The sequence below is a fragment of the Apteryx rowi genome, unplaced genomic scaffold (assembly GCF_003343035.1).
Source record: "Apteryx rowi isolate R43461 unplaced genomic scaffold, aptRow1 scaffold_7, whole genome shotgun sequence".
NCBI lineage: Eukaryota > Metazoa > Chordata > Aves > Apterygiformes > Apterygidae > Apteryx > Apteryx rowi.
In genome coordinates this window covers 5,394,912-5,415,727 of record NW_020450982.1, presented here as the reverse complement: position 1 = coordinate 5,415,727, position 20,816 = coordinate 5,394,912, and the positions used below count along the sequence as shown (strand labels likewise).

General features: G+C 47.0%; 1 protein-coding gene across 1 annotated transcript in view; it reads right to left on the bottom strand.

Annotated features, from left to right (window-relative positions):
* Positions 1 to 7,511, bottom strand: part of ZSWIM5 (zinc finger SWIM-type containing 5) — a 94,586-nt gene extending 87,075 nt beyond the window's left edge. Inside the window, exon 1 of the mRNA XM_026086672.1 lies at positions 7,455 to 7,511. Within this exon, the coding sequence (XP_025942457.1) occupies positions 7,455 to 7,511 (57 nt within the window). The remainder of the gene's footprint in view (positions 1 to 7,454) is intronic.
* Between the last annotated feature and the right edge of the window lie 13,305 nt (positions 7,512 to 20,816).

The window sequence follows — 20,816 nt, the reverse complement described above, 5'->3', positions numbered from 1 at the left end:
CAGAGTCCAGTGAGGGGGCAAGGACTCCTGTGCCCACTGCCCCGGCCTCGACTTTGCGGGTGGACATCTGGGCTCCTCATCCACAAGAATTGACAGGGTCCAAAGGATAAAAAGGGACTGGAGCAAAGAAGCTGGCTGCTCTGCGAGCAGTATTAAAGCCTCTTCAAAACATCTGGCCCGTGCTTAGGGACTACTGATCAATAGCAATCGATTCTTGCACATCAGCAGGATTTTGCAAGTGCCTGGTATACTCCTGAATGAAGCCATTAGCACCTACAATCTCTAACTAATAGCCTGTAATGAAGGGGTTTTACCTACGTTAATAGCAGGCCGGGTGATAAACAGGAATTTCACTATCGATGTTCACTGGGGTGAGGGAATCCTGTGGCTGCAGAGGAGAAAAGACACAAGCAAAGACAACATTGGCACACTGGGGAACTGGGTGATTTGGAGGAACAGCGAAGGAACAAGCCTCTAAAGAGCCCAAGAGAAAGAAAACTAAGAAGGGCATCCAAGAAAAAGAATTTTTTTTATCATAGAAAAGTAAATCACTAACATGGGCAGCCTGTTCCAGCCTGCCCAGGGGAACCTCTGAGACAAAAGAACTAAGCAAGCACAATATATTGATTAAACCCAAGATGAAATACATTTACCCCGTCTTTTAAAAGCCACGTATTTCCACTGGGGAAGCATGGTTCCCTGGGAAACAGTCCCTCACATGGCCCATTGACGCCCACCAAAATTCAAGCAATAGCCGGAGCTTCCTCTAGTTCCAACATCTCCCTCCCGCAAGGATGCTCTAGGGCCTCGTAGAAGGGTTGGGCTCCCACTGCTGCCTTCACCTGTGCTCCTCGCCATCCCTGGGCAGCAAGTTACAGTGGCCTTCCTCTAGGGACCTAGCAGGGATGCAGCTCCCTCAGACCTCACCCTCGGCACGCAGAAAAGCCAAGGAGCCCCCAGTCCGAGGCCACAGGCCAGCCCTGCGAGGGTTAACCCTGCCACCACTTCCCACTCTGCAGGTTTAATGCGCCTAGAGCTGCAGCAAGGGTGTTAAACTCCTACACTTGCAGTTCAAAGGCAGCTTTGCAGCGCTGAGCGGTCTTAAAATGTACGGCTTTTCAGAAGTGTGACCTTTTCACAGGGTTTCCAATTCAGTTAAGATTTGTTTCCTCCTTTTTCGAGCACGTAACTAATTGTAGTCACGAAACACCTCCTCCAACGGCAGCGCGCAGATGGGCCAGGCTCCCTGCAGGCCTGCAAATGTCACGACCGGCTCCCTTCGGCTATCGCGACGGCCTTTCTGCAAAGGTTCGAGGGCACGGAAAGTCACCAGGCCATCATCTGACGCTCAAGCACTCGCACACCTTGTCCGTAGCCAAACACGGCTTCTACCCAACTGGCCTCTGCTGCGGCGCGGGGCGCAGCTCGGCCCCACATCCCACTGCGCGACACCCAGCTGCAGGTCTCCCACCCCGCACCGAGATGCTTGCGGCTCTGGTGTTTTCCGGACTGCAATCCCCGAAGCAAAACTACCTCTGCACAAACAAAGCCTAGCCTTAAACGAACAGGACGGACAGACAACTCTCTTTCACGCTTCATTTATTTCCTTGCACATGAGCTCAAAAGTTGCATATCAGCTCAAAAGTTGCATATCAGCTTTCTGCCATTTTCCCCCCATTCCCACTATGGGCCAGGAATGCCCTTTGAAATATCTCGGATATCGGTCCCTCCATGGGCAGCAAGTCGGCTCTCGAAGGCTGCCAAACCCAAAGAGCGTGCCACCACCCGCTGCCCAAAGCAGCCCCAAAGCTCTGCTGCTGCTATGTTAAAACCAGGAGCCTTGTTTCAAATCGCACCCTTCTTCCAGGGTGCCCAAGTCATCATTGGATGACAAACTCCACGATGGAAGGGACATATCTGCAGAGGTATCCCCATGATCCCACAGGCAGGCTGACTTACATTATTTTAAAATGCCCGGGTTTAGTAATCTAAGTAAAGCAGCTGACACATTCATTAGGGTGGTAGTCAAGCAGTGTAGGAACTGGTTTGAAACCCAGGACCAGATTAAAAGCCCAGTGTGACTGTGCTGCTGACCCTCACCAGTGCCGGCACGCCAAGTATTTCTGAGCTGTTCGACCGGACACAACGCAGTCCCTGAAGTTCACAAATTACTAATCCAAGACACTATTTGCAAGGAACATATTGTTTTTGTGTCAACAAAGCTTCTCCAAACACAGGGCACAACATCACAAAGTTCAGAGTCTGGGTTACAAACTTCCCTGCTGAACTTTGGGCCAAACACGGGGAACCTCCAGCCTTACTCCGACCTTCATAAACCTGCCGCACAGCTCCCAGACCTGCACATGGGCATTTTCGCTACCCGTTCCATATTCACCGCCCGGGTTTGTTTGGACGCGTTCTGCTCACGATTTGCTCTTTGGAGCAACTCCAAATCTGCCTCCCTCTTAAGTTTTCCTACAATATAGTCATTCAAACTGATTGCAAACATGAGAAGCTCTGTTTGATTTCTCTACGCACACTAATTCTAGACTAGGTCACCAAACTATTTTCATAGTTGTGTCAGCACTGTCTAGACAAACCATTAAAAACAGGATGCAACGATCATCAGAAATGCAATGTCAAGTTCATGCCCGGAGATACTGTGGAAGCCACAGGGAGAAAAGAGGAAAAAAAAAAAAAAAAAAAGAAAAAAAAATCTGTCATTACATGGTCCACTCACACAGTTTGGCCAGAGCTGGCTCAGCCGCCACTTCTGTATTTAAGCAGACTTTACTGATGTTCACCAGAAAAATGCATGTTTAACTGCAATTAAGAAAAATACACTGAGAACAACAGGCCCAGGGAACAGCGGGATCTTTGGAAGGGTTCATCCGAGCAGCAGCGTGTGCTCCGTATGGTCGCGCCCAGGGCTGCCTACCTCGTGCCGCTGGGTAGTATCCCACCGCACCGCCGACGCCAGACCGTCAATGGGAGGCCAGCAACCACGTCCCATTTTCATGCGGGAATACGGAGCGCCCCTGCAGCACGAGGAGCAGCGAGGGGTCCCGGACATGGCTGCCCCCCGCCAGCCTCCCGCAGCTTCCCATCGCTGCCACCAAAACCCTAACTTCGTCCCCACCGAGCAGCTTTTTTTTCCTAGCATTGTGCCTCAGAAATTTGGCTTTCCGTTTTTTTTGCCACTTCTTAACATGGAACTCTTCCAAATGCCAAAAAACACAAGTTGTAATCTTGGCAGAAAAGGATGCGCTTACAAAAATCATCACTCTGTCAAAACAGAAAAATAATGCAGGAGCTGATCTGTGCACATTAATCCGCTGCAGTCAATGAGGAGACAATTTCCCTGGAGAAAGTCATACATTAAAAGGAAAAAAAAATTGGAAAGAAAAAAAAAAGATTAATGTGACTTTGAAATATCACAAGCACCGTTTATCTTCCTCCTGCCACCACAGTTTTTTGTCTTTTTTTTTTTTCCTTTTTTTAAATACAAAGAGCCTTAAAATTCACTGCAAATACATTCCTTCTGCCTCAGATGTGCAAACATAGGTGCATTACAGTATAGCAAAAATATAAATATAGTACCACCTGCTCCCTCAGTATACAGCCTTAATGTTTTAAATTAATTTAATAAAAAAACGTAATTGCTTTTCACTGACACAACCTTCTAATTACACTCAGAGTAGATACATGCTTCTCTGAGCTCCTACGTATGTTAGCAATTTGGTCACACACAAAGTTCAGCCCTTGGCACTTCTGTGTCAGCATCAAAGCCGCACACAGAATATTGTTCCCCGACATACATTTAGCAACAGATACAGAGCTCAGGCTCTGCCACAGGTATGACCTGAAAATTCAAGCAGTCATTCTCTTTCTGAGGCAGGACTAAAAGATCTTGCCAGCTAAAAAATAAGTCTCAATCTATATAACGTGAAGAAGAAAGCAACACTCAAAACTGAGTTGGATTACGTGAACTCAGCCTTTGGCAATTCTGAAACAAATGAGCTCACCATCCCATTTATATTCTCATTTTCCTTTTACACATGTCCCATAGATCATAAATATACATTAATAACTGCAACACTCAAAGTTTACATTCAGCGGTAACATTTAGGATCAATACTCTTCAAATGACCTTTAATAATAATGAGCTACCATAACACTGTCTTGAGGACATTAAATTTTTATTAGAAATACTTTATTACAAATGTTCAAACCCATCTCTGTGCACTTGCGTGCCCATACAAATATACTCCTGCCATTATATTTTTCCTTGATGAAAACAAAGTCTTCCAAGGCTTTTGAAAAATGTGCAGTATGGAGGCTTTAGAGCTTTCACATTTTCAGCTTAGGGTTTCTTTTTGTTTGGTTGGGTTTTTTTAAATCAAAACCCACAAACCAAGGGTTGGAAAATCACATTTTCAAAGAGATAAATAGGAGATAAATGGCTTGAACAGGATGGGACTGAGCTCCTGAACACCATCAGCCCTCAAGGAAGGAAGGTGGACGCCGAGACCGGGGCAGCAGCACCTGCCGGGCTCCACGGAGCACCCTGGCTTCCCAGGAAGTGGCTCCGCTCCCATTCCCTGACTTGGAGGGGACTCAACGGGGTCCCCCATCCGAACCAGTCCTTTCACACAGCTCCGACTCCCAGGCAGCGGAGACAGTGTTTTCCTCTGACTGGAAAGCTAAAAATGGAAAAAAGGGGGAAAAAAAAAAAAAAAAAAACCCAAACCCCTCAAAAGAACAAGGCTGGGGTATGGGGAAGGGAGAAATCAGTGAAACGCACAACATCCCACTGAGATCCAGTCTCTTCCCCCCCCCCCTTTTTTTTTTTAAATGTCCAGTCAAGCCCAAAGTCAGATTATACCCAAGTCTCTCTGCCCATTTTGGGTGTTAAAAAAAACTCAAGGGCAGAGGGTTTGTAATGATTTCTTTCTTCTTCAGCTGCAAGTCCTGGACTCAAACTATAAAGAAAACTGATTTTAGTAAGACAATGAAACCAAATGGATGGAGGTGAAGTCAGACAAAGGAAGCAGGCAGGAGAACAGAACAAATCTCTCTGCAATGTCAGCAGATGCTACTTCTAAAATTTGCTAATTAAAAACATTAAAGGCAACACCGTGTATTGCAGTTAATGTCCCTTTAACAACCTACCTTTGTTCAGTACAGTTACCCTGCTGTTACAAGCTCCCCAAACTTGACGGTAATTGTAGCACAAGCATGTTTTCACATTTCACTCTGAATTTCTTGGAGTCTCAATTCTGAAAAAAACCTTTCCATATTGTTTCTCTTATTCACACTTAGCTATTGCGGGCTGGGGGAAATAAACCCCTCAGTTAACATTTGCACCCCTGGGTCTCTGGGGGCCACCGCGGCTCATTTGGCCGCGGGAAAGGCCCCAGCGCACCGTCTTCACGGGGCTGGCGACAAACCCGCCGCGGGCAATTCCCGCTGCTCAGTGACCCGAGCGCAGCCAAGTCGGAGGAGAACGGGAACGGGGGTCTTCTCGTTTGCTACCCGTCCCCACATACTGATAAAAAGAATGATTACACTTTTAAGTTCGAACAATTCCCTGCAGTTGTAGCCATGTCATATCTAGATTGTCTAATTTACATGCATATTCATAATCCCTGTGTATTTAATTAAATTCTTCAATCCCTGGAGTGTCTTTCCTAAACAATAGTAATTTATCTTGCACAGATAAGGGTGCCCTCGATTTATTCCACTCTGTAGCTAACAGCATTTCCTTCTGATCAAGGGTAGGAAGCAGCCTCGAACAGAGGGAATCTTTAAATATATTTAAATTGCAAGATTAGACCGCTTTTCTTTCTTTTTCTATCTCACCCTAAGTTACCCTCTTAAATGATAAATACGTTCTCTTGAGCTCCAAGGAAAACCTTTCACTTAACATCCTGATAACGGCTGCATGCTCCAAATGCAAAAATGCTGCCCGCAAATGCTGGGCTGGAAGAGATGAGACTCGGCATCCCAGGCTACCCTGCAGTGGGGTTCCCTCCAGGACGGTCCACGGGACACCCCCTGCTCCAGGACGGTCCACGGGACACCCTCTGCTTGCCCCCTTCACCAAAGGCTGCAAATCCCTCCATCACACCCCACAAGCCCTGCTGAAAAATCTAAAAAGTCACAGCCACGGGGAGTCTCAGGAGGACAAAGTCCTTGATCTTTCCAGCAAATATCCCAAGGCCCTACGACAGCGACACTAGTGCTTGCGAGGCTATTACCCAACCGATAACCTCCGGCACCTCGGAGATGGACAGACAACACGGCAGACCCAAACAGCTCGGAAAGCCCTTCAGAGAGGCTTCTTCCTTTGGCATGCTAACCCTGTGCAAATATTAGCATGGGGAAATTAATTCAGCCTCCAATTAGAAAAGTGTTAAAATATTTAGCAAAGTCAAACTGCCAAGAACATTGAGATTGGAAGGAAGGAAAAAAAAAAGTCTTGTGCTACAACACATTCATTTTTTTATTAATACAGTTCTCGTGGCCTGTGAAAACTACAGCTCTATCAGTCCTAGCGTCTTCTTCGCTGCCCTCCTCCCAAACCTCATTGCACCATTCTAGGACAGCGTTGAAGTAGGGTAGAGAAGCATTGGTTTCTCCAACAGCCGCGTCTGCTCTACTGGCTGCATTACACCACACGTAACCAGGGGAAGCACTGTTCTGCTCTGGCTGCGTTTCCTTTTTTTTTCCTTAAGTATCCACCCATTGGCCAACACAGGATAACCCACCCATCCTTACGTTCTCCAGCTGCTCCCAGCCAAACCCCTTAAGTCCCTAGAGATGCTGCTACTGTGAAAATGGGGGCAGGTTTCTGCTGCCAGCTCTTTCCCAAGTTGCAGCACCCAGAGCAGAAGCACATGGGAAAGCCACCAAACCCCTCCAGGAGGAAAGGCCACCTTCTGCCACCTGGGTGTCTCTGCACCAGATTCCCCAGAGCAACCCAGGCTTTCCAGGAGGTCTGCACTACACCGGCAGGTCCCATAAACTCAGACGACCTGTAACCAAGGTCTCATAACCAATGTCCTGTAACCTCGGACAAACACTAGTCAGCTCTGCTTTGAGCATGTGGATTCCCATCTTCCAGTTTCATATGCAGCATCATCCATCCCATCCTCCTCCGGGTGGTGGGGGACCACTCCTGCAGCCACCCAACCCCTGCTTCACTGCATCACCACACCGCAGCCATGGCATAACAACCACATGCCTAAAGCTGCATCTGGCTGACACAACGAAGGGCCGTTATCCCTTAAAACGAGTTGCTTTGCCTCTCGTTCAAGAGCCCTTTTTCAGGAAAAGTAGCAGACAAGGAGGGGAGTGGTATCTTCAGTGCTTGAGTTGGGCACAGCGCTGCCCTGAATGGGAAGGGGCTGCACAAGCCCACCTCCCCATGTAAAGCAGGACTCAGGGCTCACCTGGAACAGCCAGTGGGACAGCAAGCGGCTGAAGGCACCACCCTCCACCAGCGCCATCCTCCACGGACGCAGCCTCCGATTGCCAAATCCTTTTCCCCAAGAATTCTTAGCTGGATTCAGACATTCCTAGGCTGTTATTTATTTTAGTACTTGCAGCTCTCTCTGGAGCACGCAGGGACGTTCTGTCTTAAAACCTGCTGGATCTCATGCCAAAAGGACATCTGCTTGGAAGGCGGCTTCTCCTGCCGACCCGGCCCTGGAGGGTTGAATTCCCGTCTCTGCAAGATCCCAAACATGCCCTCGCACCCGCAAAGCCAAGCCAGTTCACAGCAAAACCAGCAGCAAGAAAAGCCACTCAGGCAAACCACAGCTCTCATTTCCACTTCAGAGGCCTCACAAGATTTTTAGACCTTGGAAACATTTCTTCCTACTCAGGGCATTTTTAGGTTAATGGTTCATCAAACCTCACAGTCCAGGAAACCATCGAGTGGCTGACCGATGCATGGGTGTGGGAATGGGTGAGGAAAAACAGCCTCCCAGACACTGGCACTTCGCACAGCGCTCGAACCACAGGCTCTGGGCTAAGCTGGAAGCCACCAGAAACAAGCCAGACCCAGGCAGGCGGGCAGCACGGGGAGGGAAAGCCTGGCTACTGCCTTGTGCCTCTTTCAGACATGGCAAACACACACAGCAAATAATCACTTATCAAAACCAAGGGCTTGGATCCCATTTCCAGGACGCTCTCCAAAGTGCAGTGTTGCCACGTCAGAAGCAGTCATGCCCGCTAAATCCTTCGTCTCGTTCTGCAAACCCCTACAGCTGCTGGGTTGCACCAGTAGCACTGAGGGAAGACAACACCATTTGCAGAGGGAATATGTGACATATGAGTTCTTCCTCTGGCAAGGAAAAGGTCTGTCAGTGTAACAGAACAGTGGTTCTCTGCACTGATTTTATTTGCCTGAGCCTTAGTTTCCATGCTATACTCAACTGCAAAAGAATAACGAAACATTGGCCATTTCAGGAAGAGCCCTCCATGTCCCACAAGCACATCCTTCTTGGAAAACTAGTGTTTTCAAGCAAGTCCTCCAAATTTGGACAATCCCAAGCCATTCCCTTCACATCATGAAATCATTCTCCCACATCACCAACTCTCTTTTCTGTAGCAGAAGTCAAGGACTATGGAGCCATGGCTAAGAACATTTACCAGTTCACCTTCAGCCTGCTCGGATTTTTTTTTAAGTTTTAAAGATTTTACAGGGTCTAGGTAACAGCAGATTTTTATTGCAATAAAGACAGACAACAGAGCAAAATTTCTCTCTGCTCCCTCTCCCAGTTAGCATAGCACCAACATGCTTCCAACAGGGTATGACTTCCCCATTTACATTTCTGATACACCACTTGGAAATTAGCCCACTGTGAGCCACTAGCAAAAACTTACAACTTAAGCAAGGTGCTAAGCATGCGAATCTTTCAAATGAAGTCACCATTCTGAATTTTAGAGATAACGGCTGTTTGCACCACATGGGGGCTGCTACTCAGTCACTGTGGACCCAGCGATGCCTCTGAAGATACCTGCTCATCCCACATGATTGCAGCAACATGGTCAGGATGTGATGAGAAACCAACTTCCTGTCTTCTTCCAAATAACTGGGCAGCAAATATCTGTTCCCGACACATCTTGTCTGCACAGGAACAGCCTGATGACTCCCTCATCCATCCCTGATGCTGAAGCAGCAGAAAGCAAGGAGACGTGCTGCCCTTTGCCATGCGCGTGCGGTGATGGTTGAAGAGCCAACTGCCCTTGCGCCACAGGGGAGCGCAGCAGGCAGTAGTGCTGCGGTGCTGTGCCCCGGTTCTGGAAGCCACAACTTCATAAACCATCAACTGAACCTGCTCCTGCATTGCAATGACCTGGCTGCTCACAAGCATGTCTGAGCCAGCCTGAAGAGTGTTTCACCCTGCGCCAGGCTGAAGAGCATTTTATATGGCAGGACAGAGGCCATGAAGCTAAAGCAGACTGAGTCAAATTCAAGATGAGATGGAGAGCGCTCAAGGAAAGGGAGGAAACACATTTGTGCCATCCAGGGGATTCCGGGAAAGAGCAAAGGGCCTACGCTACATTCTGCACCATTCAGAAACCCCAGCTTGGAAAACACTCCAAAACTCAGTTTGTTCTTGATCATCCTTGCAAGCACCTGCTTCACACCTGCCATTGCCAAGTGATATTTTCCACAGTGGGAAGCAGGGGAACAGGAACACACAGCGAGCAGCACATCAGAAGCCATTAGGTTCACCATCCCACTTGGTGGCACATCCATCACAGTGCCTCTGTGACCTTGAGGTCTTTAGAGAGCTCAGCCAACCTCAACAACCCCCCAACACACCAAAATAACATTTCACAAATGAGGTTTACAGCCCGGTTTTCCAACTTTCAGGACAGATGCCCTTATTTTAGCAAGAACGTCAAATACGGATAGCCCATGATTCATGGATCAAATAGAGAGGGCTTAAAGAGGAGAGACTCAAGGGGGAGAAGATACTTCTCAGATAGGAAAAAAAGAAGAAAAACATAAGATTTACCTCAAAATGTAACAGACCCAGGGGACAAATTAAAAAAGGAAACCATAAAATGCTTGCCCAACTGCTTTAATTCTCACATCTGGTACTTCACAGTAAAGTTTCCTGTACTGTGTATAATTAGATATATGTGTACATGTACATACAGATTTTTCTGAGATTTTTATGTACAGATCTTAATCCCAAAGAAATTCTTAACTGTGCTCACTGAAAAAAGCTGCAGCAAGAGTTGCTGCGGAAGAAAGGAATAGCATCACCTCACGCATCAAGGTCTCAGAGACGCTGCGATGTAAATACGCAGAAGTTGCAGCCTGTGGTCTACAAACTAATCCAAAGCATTACTGGAAGGCAGCAAGAAAACACCGGCTTATTGTTAGTCACCTTCAGCTCCCACGTGGGGCCCTGCAGCTCCAGGGACATTTGAAAGACCTGCAATTTGGAAATCAGCTGCAAATCCCTGACCTAAAGCAACTCGCTAGGAATCAGTATAAATATTGTATCGCGTTCCTGTCATGGTGCCTGTTCTGGCTGTCTGGTTCAGCCCCAATCTGGGCCACTTCACGCTCCCAGACGGCGGAAACACTGCAACAGCATTGCTGCAGACAACACATCAGTATTACCTGGAAATTGGGGATGGGGTGTCCTATGGGCAGCATGTCAAAACACCAAATTGCAAATGCAGGTCACCGACTAATCACCCCCACGGCCTGTGGCTCTTCCTGCAGCAACCAGAGGTCCCACCTCTTTGGTCCAAGATGCGTCCAGCATCCCAGGGATGCTCTCGGGCTGAGCAGCCAAGGCCACGCAGTATCCCCTGGTGGGCTCTTTGGGGCACACGTTCAGAGCCACGCTCGCCTTACAGCACCCTTACAGTGCCAGGAGATTGGCTGCTCGGGAGCCTCGCTGACACAGAGTCCAGGGCGAAGTCAGGCAGGTTCCCCAGAAGAACCCCATGCTCATCCTGGCCCGACTCCTCCTGTAAAACAATAAAGGGCCTTTTTTGATTTATTAGAAAAAGATGAGGCTTGCTGGGGGGAGGTTGATCCATGAAAAAGTTATTTATCTGGAGATGGGGAACAGAGGGGAAACACAACAGAAAGAAATAAGGCCACTGATTCCAGTGCTAAAAATCCACCAAGCCAAATAGATATCAATAGAGGTCTTAAGGACCTCCAAGAGCAGTACGTCCTAGACCAGAACACGCCCCAGACACCCAAGAGACAGCAGTAATGGGAATGGGAGAAGGGGAAGGTGAGACCAGTGTATGTGCAAAGGGGATCAACTCAGTTTGCAATCTCGGTCTCATACTAATCATTTTGATGCAAAGGCAAAGAGATCTCAAACTCATCCAACTCATGGTGCACCTCCTGCCAACCCTAGAATCCACCCAAATGCCATCACACTGTATAATTAAACACTTAAAACATGCAGGGAGGGAGGGAAGTTATCCCCATCTATATCGGAAGCATCCTGAGCTCTACTCGGGTGCAGTAAGGAGCAACACAGCTGCAAAGTACCCAAACATCAAGACCACTGTAGCACATCGCCCTTGGGATCCATGAGATGGGCACTCCCGGGAGAGACCTGCCAACGTCTCCAGGAGGCATTAGGAAAATTAAAATAAATAAAGAAGGCTGGATGTCCACCAGCAGAGCTAAGAGGATGAGGTGCTTCTCTGGAAACATCCAGGGTCTCTACTAAGAGGGCTGCAGCCTCGGTGCACAGGGAGAGAGGACGAGCGAGCAGGGCAAGAGGAACTGGCTGGATGTTTATCCCATCCTCATCTTTGTGTTATCAGTACCCCGGTATCAGCATTGTTCAAAATGGCTGCTTAGATGGTTGCCAGCAGCAACAACAGAATCTGTCCATCTGCTGGCATTCTCCTTAATCCATCTCAAACACTCTTCTTCTTTCGAAATGCACACAGGAAAAAAAAAAAAAAAAAAGCCCGCCTTGTACAAAGAAACACAATCCTCCTATAACAGAGCCTTTTAACTAGATTTTATGCCACCCCTGTTTCCAGGACACACAGACAAAAGTTAATTTTATGATAAAAGAACCAGTGTAAGGTGCTTTTTTGTTATGAGATCAGAAAGCAAATGGAATTTGAATTGTCTGCAGTGGCATGTATCTGACAAAGATTAATTTAAACAGATATTGTCTCTGAAACCAAAGTCCATTGAACGGCTTCACAGCCTATCAACCATGCGAAAGCAGCTCCTTCAGCAGCACTGCTGACTCCACCACTTTCTTTAAAAATGGCTTAACCTATTTCGCGTAAGATAAAAGGTCATATATAGTTCCATTTTACAAGCCCATAATAGCCAAAGCCACACCAAGCAAGGACAATTGGAAGAAAATAATAACGGGGGGGAGGGATTTCCTCCCCCTTCACGGACAGATGCTCCGCACTTGCTGTGGATTTTTCAAAGCGTGCCGGTGGCGAGCAATTCCAGGGCTGCCGAGGAGCTCAAAATATTTCAACAACGCGGGAATATAACAAAATCCCGGGGCCCCTGCAGTTTCCCGGGGCCGCGGCGGAGCGTGCCCCGGGCTGAGGTCCTGCCGCGGGGCGGCCTGGCCCGCGAACGGCACAGGGCGCTGCTTTGGAGACGTATACAGAAACAAAGATTTGAAGGAGAGCAGCCAAGCTGCCGGTTCCCCAGCGTCGCGAGCGGGGACAAGGCAAGTGGGAGACCCCGGGCGCCCATGGCCCCCATCCCTCTCCGCACACCGGGGTATTATTTCCCCCTTTAATCACAAGAAACCCATCTGGGCATGCCATCGGCGGGCTGTGCGGGTCGAGGCGGCTGCTCACGCTTCAGTGGGACCCCAAAAAGAGTAGTCGAAATCCAAATCCTGCAGTTTCTTTCCTTTTTATTTCCAGTTTATACGGAGCACCACAGGGAAAACACTACCAGGCAGATTCAGAGTACTCGATACAGGACCAGCCCAGCTTTGGGAAAGGAACGAAGAAGCAGCAAAATAAAAGATGACAGCCAAAAACACTTTTAATACAGTTTCAGTACTTTCAAGAGGAAGCTTCTGTACGCAGTACAGCCAATGAACTGTTACCAAAATAAACACAACCGGCTTTTAAAAAAAAAAATAAAATAAAAATTTCTTTATCATCTTAAAGAAAACAAAATACATGAGAACCAGTGACAGAGAAGGGAAATCACGTTCATTTTTCATCCTCCAGATGCATTTCTTCTCATTTGGCATCCGAAGCCATTGTAATCCATTAATGCAAATTTTATTTATCTTAGGAACCCATTTGTTGCTCTGCCACTCATCTTCATCAAGGCGTCCCGACGCTTGCTGTCGGGGCACAGCACGCAGCATCCTGCCACCGCTGCCTTCAAACCACGCAACCCCAATAACGCGTAATTGCTACTACTGGCGTTGTGAGCCGTCGCCCCCACGCCGGCGTTCGCTGGAGGATGCGGGCCAGGGGTACCAGAAGGTCCTGACGTCTCATTGCCTGCGTCCCCTCCCTGCAGAGCCCCCACGAATTTGCCACACGGTGCAGCATTGCCCGTCATGAGCCTCCCTGTCGCCCCGATTTTGAAAGCTGGACCCACATACGTGCATGCAAGTTTTACAAGCAGCACGCCGGCCAATCGGCATCCCGGCGGATCTGCCTCCCGAGCGCATTTGTTGCTTTGTTTTTAAATGATGTGAGAAAAGCCAAAAAAATAAAAATCTCTGGCAACACACACCTAGAATGCAACAAGGAAAAGCCCAGGATTTTATCATTTTGTGCACGACTCGAACTGCACCATTTCGCAAGGACTAACCCTGATCCTGCTTGAACTCCTAAGCTGTAAGCTTGAGACAAAAAAGCAAATGCTCTTAAAACGAAGCACTAGAAAATCCTTTGGGAGAGAAGTGCGGTGGTGTCATGCACAGGTGAATCCTCAGCATTCAATAAAACACTCCCGCAGTACCAACCAAATGGAAGCTATTCGTATCTAAAATTCAGGATTAAAAAAAAAAAAAAAAAAATTTTTTTGAGTTCACGCTCTTGGAACATTTCATTGTAAAAACACAAAGATGCTTTGCCCCTACACCCCCCAACAAGTGGAGGGAAGCACTACACAACTGCTTTTGCAAGACATATGTTTATGCAAGACATTATCAGGCCCATTCCCAACTCTAATTGCAAACACCCAAGAAGCCAGGTCCATACATCTCACTCTTACAGTTGTGAAGATCGGGTCAGAAATGCAAACGCACCGAGTCCTGCTTTTCCGAGCATGTGGACAAGCAGTTTCAGCACCTCAGCTCCAGCCAGTCGCCCTCCCAAAGAACGGCAGGACCCTGCCACGGTCACGCATCCTGCTGCACCCGTGGCAGGAGACAGCGGCAAAACTGGTCCCATGCAAGAGGTGGGCTTGTTTCGCAGCATTTATTAATGTAGCCAAGGTTCCGTGTCTTTGAGTTTTGGTTTTCATTAGAAAACAGATCAATTTTGTATTGATGCTGATGCTGGAGAAAGTCAAGACTCAGCAGAGGCAGGAACCAATTATTCAGAAAAGCTATTTTCCTCCCTTTCCCTCATTCCCAGAAGACCAAGAGTGTGACAACCCCCGTGATATAACCTCTTCAGGACGGCATCCAACGGAGAGGAAGGACATACTAGAAGTTCATTTCCATATCCTCAAGAAAAGCTCTTCCACACCTCCGGCTCCTTGCAAAGAGTGCCTCAGGGCTGGGTAAAACAAAATTGCCCGCTCCAGGCGTGGGTGGGAGAATGCAGATCTGACTCGCTGCCTGCCACCTCCTGAGCAAAGCCAGGACTGGACACGAGTGTCTCCAGGTCTCTAGCGAACCTCACCAGTGACACCCCAAGGAGAAATATGCATAAGAAATAAGAAATAAGGGCAGGGGAACAAGCAAAGCCTCCCTTCCCCTGGCTCTACGGTGGGAGCCGACCCCCCGCTCAGCAACCCCCGGGGCCACCATGGACCAAACAGCCACCGCAGCCTTTCCACCAAGGGACACTCGCTTGGGTCTCCCCTCCGCTTGGCCACCTCTTTCACCAAACCCAGAGGAACTTTGGGGCTGTTTAAGACTCACCATCAAGTTTGAGAGGAACCAGCCAAGGGGCCCCAAAGCTATGGGAGCAGCGGGCCGCCAGCCGCCAGAGCAGTCACACTGGCTTTACTTCTGAGGGAAAAAAGCCTCATCTGGTGTATTATGCAAGGCCTGGTGTTATGGAGGAAACGGAGCTCTTTCGACTTTGAATACCGAGAGAACGTGGACTTGATCCCACCACCACACCAAAGGGGAAGAAAACTCCTCAGTACGTTTCAAGGCTCAGGATCAAATCCCACTATGACTACAACATAAAATAACAAGGAAAAATCCCTTATGTAAGCCCAGCACAGCCCAACTGCTTTCCGCTCCTCGGAGTGTGGTCAGATGCACAGAAAGCAGAGCCTTGCGCTCTCAGGAAGAACAGCAATTCCACTAGATTTCCAGGGCAAAATTTTCCCTGTTCAAACCCAAAATGTCGTTATTCAGCAACATGAACACTGCTGCTCTAGGACAGAGTCTCGGGCTCCTGCTGAAACCCCCTGTGCTTGGCTACCTTGGACGAGGCATGTCCAACTCGCACAAAACGCTGTTCCTTCCGAAATCACTGCAGCTCCTTAGCAGCATTAGCTATTCCGATCTCAAGCAAAGTGGGCAGAAGGGGAAAAACTTGCATCACAGCTAAACATAGAGCTCGCCATCACACCTAAATGCAAAATCTCTAAAATTAAATGCCAGCACTATATTAGCCCTGCAATTCATTTTGCTTTCTGAGCTAAACTGAGACGGAGAGCAGAGCCCGAGTGCAACAGGCCTGCTGCCGAGACAGGGGAGCTGAAGGTTAAGCCCAAAACCGCCAAAGAAAGGCGCTGAAAACTCACTGCCTTCTTCCCAGATCAGGTTCTTCTCCAAGGTTAGGTTCATATATATTTAAACGAAATATATAAGCCCATAAACACTCTCTTCTATCCTAATGCTAACAAGATTTTTTTAACATATGCTTCCAAAGAAAATTAAAAGCTCACACACCACAAGTGGCAATTCACAGCCCAAGAGCTGAATGTGGCTTTACAGAGATACTCAGATGACACGTTAATATTTTAAGCTGTCCAAAAGTCCTATCTTAGGTTAAGAGGGAATAATCATAAAACATCTAACATCAAAGCAAGCATCAAATAGCAGCAAAGCACATTCCCCTGCACAAAGCTTCAGAAACAAAGCACACAGGCACATGTGTTTCATGTTACTGCAATTTTAGCACAGTTAAATATTTCCTAGAAGATTCCTTCTCTCTGTGACCAAAATTAAGATCTGCTGTAAACAACTTGCATGTTGGAAGCAGAGAAAGCCAGTTTCCCACCTTGGCAAAGCAGAAACGGATAAAAGCATACATAAGCTGCGAACAAACTCCCATTGCCTGTTTATGCCAGAAACCAGAACTTGTCACACGTTCTCTCTGAAAAAAAGAGAGTCTTCGAGCCTGCTTCTTCTTAAAGCCAAAACTAAATATTATTTTTCTTGTGCTTTATTTTTCAGGTCTCCTTAGCGTCTTTAAACTAGCACCATTCTGCCCGCAGGAATTAACCACCTAGTTAAAAAGATGCCTCTACTTCAGATGATCTGTTTACAGTTCTAAAAAAGACCCAAAAGCCAATAAATAAATCCGCTCAAAAAAATCCAAGTTAAAATTCCAGCTGTCAAAGTTTTGCTAGCTCTCTCCGCACTACCAGCAAGAAACTCTGGTGTTTTTAACCATCTCTGATTCCAGTTTCTGTAATATACTCCAGAACACACTCAAGGAATATCTCACCTATGAGGGAGCAGCAATAAACAGATCATAAGGTTTAATGTCTAACAATTCTTCACTTTAATTATATATGTTAAGAAAAAGTAATTAGGAAAGTAAAGGGCATAATATATGTTTAAAAAGTTCAAAAGTTTCCATCATGATAGGACTCATTAACCTCTTCTGGCCCCTTTTATGTGGTCTAAAGTATTTTAATATACATGGTAGGATAAAGTAAGCTACCTGTAAACAGATAAAATAAAAATGAATTGGTAAATTGGGAACACATTGTACAACCATTCCACCCCAAAATTAAGAGCGTATAGAAAAATTAAACTCCCTTAGTAGTGTGCTGATGGGGGACACCAGGTTTCAACATGAAAATAATGTTTTCATGAAACATGGTGTCCCTTCCAAACCTGTTTCTGCTGGATGCAGTCTTAAATCTAGACCCAGAAAGAAACTAATCTTTACATAAAACACAAACAATCCTAACCAGACCTAGAGAGCTCCATGAAAGTGTTTTCTCCAAAACAGACAGCCCTATAAAGCAGCGTCCCATCTACATCTTGAAAAAGAAAAACAACTGTATACAAATTTGGACTCTGCCCCACACTACATCGCAGGTGAGGGAGACCAAATGCTTGCCTTCTCTTTCTGTTAGGAAAAAACTAACAGCAGTGTCAGCCACCTTAAAAGCGCAGTAACTCATTAGTATTTTCCCCTCTGAAGCTGCATTTCAACGGGCATATTTACAAACGCTCCGATAAAAGCTGGAAGAGGTAGTTCAACAAAAAGCCTCCACGCCAAAGGCTGCTCTAAAGCTGCAGCTTCTCAAACRCCGAAGGCCATCCTGCAGGTAGCACGTCGCCCTCAGTCTTCGACCAAACAGGAGGCGGTCGAAGCCGAGCTAGAAAATTCCCCGCGCCTCTATGTCCAGCTTAATCACCCAGAGGAGGAACAGCACGCCACCGCGGGAAGGTACGCGGGACTGACCTGCAAAGCATCAGATAAAATATGCAGGATCAATTGCTGCTTGGAAAACCAGGCTCGCTCCAAGTGTTTACAAAGCCAGCGCATTTTTAAAGCTCTGCTTCATTGTTGCTCTAACAGCAAAAGTAAATTCTGCATATGTACTTATGGCTGGACTGCATACCACTACATCGGGGCACAAAGGCTTATCTTGGAGAGTTCCTATTTTGCAGGGGAGGTATGCGGTACACACCGTATACGTTTCCAAGGGGTTAGCTGTAATGTAGAGAGTAACACCAAGCTTGATGCCTACTGTTAACAGTAAAAGTACCCTTCCAAAAGCAATTAGAAAAGAGTAACTCCCACCCAAAATCGCCACAGATACTTGCCTGCCCATAGGCAGACGCGACAACTCAAGGGCAAACCGTATTATACTATATTAGGAAGTGCAGACTAGAAACACGAATTTGTTATACTGGATAATAGCCTACTGTCAAAATCCACTGAAGGTCTTTTCTCTCTCCAAGAACCCAAGAGATAATGGTGTAAAACTTTTGTTCATAAATATTTATGTGAGCGAACTTGTTAAAAATTAACCGCCACCGTTAAAGGTTTTGTATCCTTTAGAATTCCCAGCATGCAATGCCATTGCATGCTTTATATTAAGCCTGGCATTTCTGCATTCCTTTCCTGCATGCTTTTGTCATTTGTCTAAAAATTAAAAGAAAAAAAACCCACACACCACACACACACAAAGACGGGATCTGTACACATAATAATAAAGCAGTTTTTAAGAAGACAAAGATGCCTGTGTTCAACATCCAAGATCTTTCTTTGAGCAGAAAAAAAAAAAAATCAGTTTAATGACTCCAGTGAGATCAGGGTTTAAGCCTCGTTTAAGTTTTACTAAGCATAAAGGAATTATTAGCTGATAACGTGGGCATATATGTTTTCCTCAAACCTGCCAGATTTGTAAGCACAAGGGAGTTCTAGACCGAAACATTTTGTCCACGTGACTCCAACCCTCGCCCCACCATGCCATCGTCAACCTCCAACAAGGCCATTCCAGTTGGATTTTATTTTAAAATTTTTCAAAGAGATTTTCCAACCACAGAGAGAAGGAATTTCATGTCTGTACAATTTGGGGGTTTTTTTTTCTTTTTTTCGCAGGTCTGAGTCAGAAATGCAACTGTACAAACATCTGATCTTTATTAGCGACCATCTCCACCACGCAAACATCAGGTTGCAATGCTGCGAGCCCACGGTTGCCCATTAAAGAGATCGTTTGAGGGGAACGGTAGTTTTGATTCAGCACTGCCAAGCATCAAGCAAGCCAGGGCTTTTTCCCAGGCTTAATGGTTCCCATATAAGCCGACAACCAAGTTCCTGTCTTAATTGCAAACACACACACGCACAGCGTGTTTGCGTCCCGGGTGGCTCCAGCTCTTCTCCCTCACCTTTTGGGGAGCATCCTCAGGACGGACGTGGAAAGCCGGCAGAAAACATCTCCTTTCCACCGTGCCCGCCCGAGACAAACACATCGCCCTTCGCAGCGTTTTGCTTCGTGCAAACCTTCCCCCACGTCCGTGCTGCAAAGGAGGAGTGTGGTCACGGCCCCTGGACCCCCCCAGGCCTCGCGCCTTCTGCGGGGGGCAGAAACAGAGCCGTCCCATTGCACCACATCTGCTCAAAGACGAGGTGCACTGAGGACAACACCCCAAAATCACCTTTCTCCAGGAAAACGCCCGCGGCGAGCGGTCTGCCCCCCTTGGGCGCTGCGAAAACGAGTAAGCTGCCGCACGCGGGCTCCGTCCGCCGCCAGCACTTCCAGAACGTGCTGCTGCACCCGAGAGCTTACGTTTCGGCAGACAACGGGTGCGAGCTCTAATTTCAAAGCTCAGGAGACGGTTTAGACTTGTCAAGGGATGTGCAATGCTGGAGACGGGACCATCCCCGTCCTCTGGCTCGCCGGCTCCGGGCGCTACGGGAGCAAGCGCCCACAGAGGCGACGAGGAGCCGGCACACCACACGGGGAGAGCATTTGAATGCTGGATGCCACCGCTGCCACTTCGGGACTGCTTTGCAAGCCACGCACACACCTGACCCCAGGCTCACCCAGACAGTTTACAACATTAACCTCTTCCGAGCCACATTTAAAAGAAAAGAAAAAAAAATCCTCTTTAATTAAAAAAAAAATCCTTTGTACAGAACCAGCCCTGATTTTAGGCAACCATTACCTAGATCTCCCACGCTGGCTGCGGCTCGCATCCACACTTTGATAGGCAGTTTAATCAAACATTACCCATAGCAAGCTGGTTTTTCCCTCTAATTTTAAAGTTCCTTCAGAGCTCCTTCTCTCTCTCTCTGTCTCTAAAAAAAATTATTTGGTTTTGAGTTTCAAAGTATTTTAAACAGACTCAGAACAATTAATCATCTTAACGCAGCCCTTAGAAAATATTAATTCACAAAAAAAGGGTATAATCATACCCTCAGAGAAAAAGCTTTTGTGTTACATGAATTTTCACTACATATCCTCAGAGGTAATAGAAAATTTCTTTTTCTGTTTTCTATTTTCATGCCTCAACTGGAAAATGTTTTGATAATGCCCTTTTGAATGTAAACTGTACCAAATGTGATTTTTTTTTCTTTTAAAGCAGTTTTTCCCCGAATGGAAGGAGGGCTCTTTAAATAAACACAGCAGAACTAACCATCCCTTAAAACAAAAACAAAAAAAACCCACCCACCCTCCCTTCACTCATTCACGCCAAACCCTGGCACAGGATGAATTTACATTTCCACATTTGCAAAACAAATTCCAGCCTAATGTCATTTTAATGGGAACACGCATTTCAATCACTTTTAATAATAACCAGGAGCAGATTATTTTATGTAAAACACTACAATTTGCTTCTCTTTAAATACGTGCACACGCACGCCAGATCTCCGACGGGGACAGGGGCTGGAGGGGACAGGGGAAGAGGAAAAGC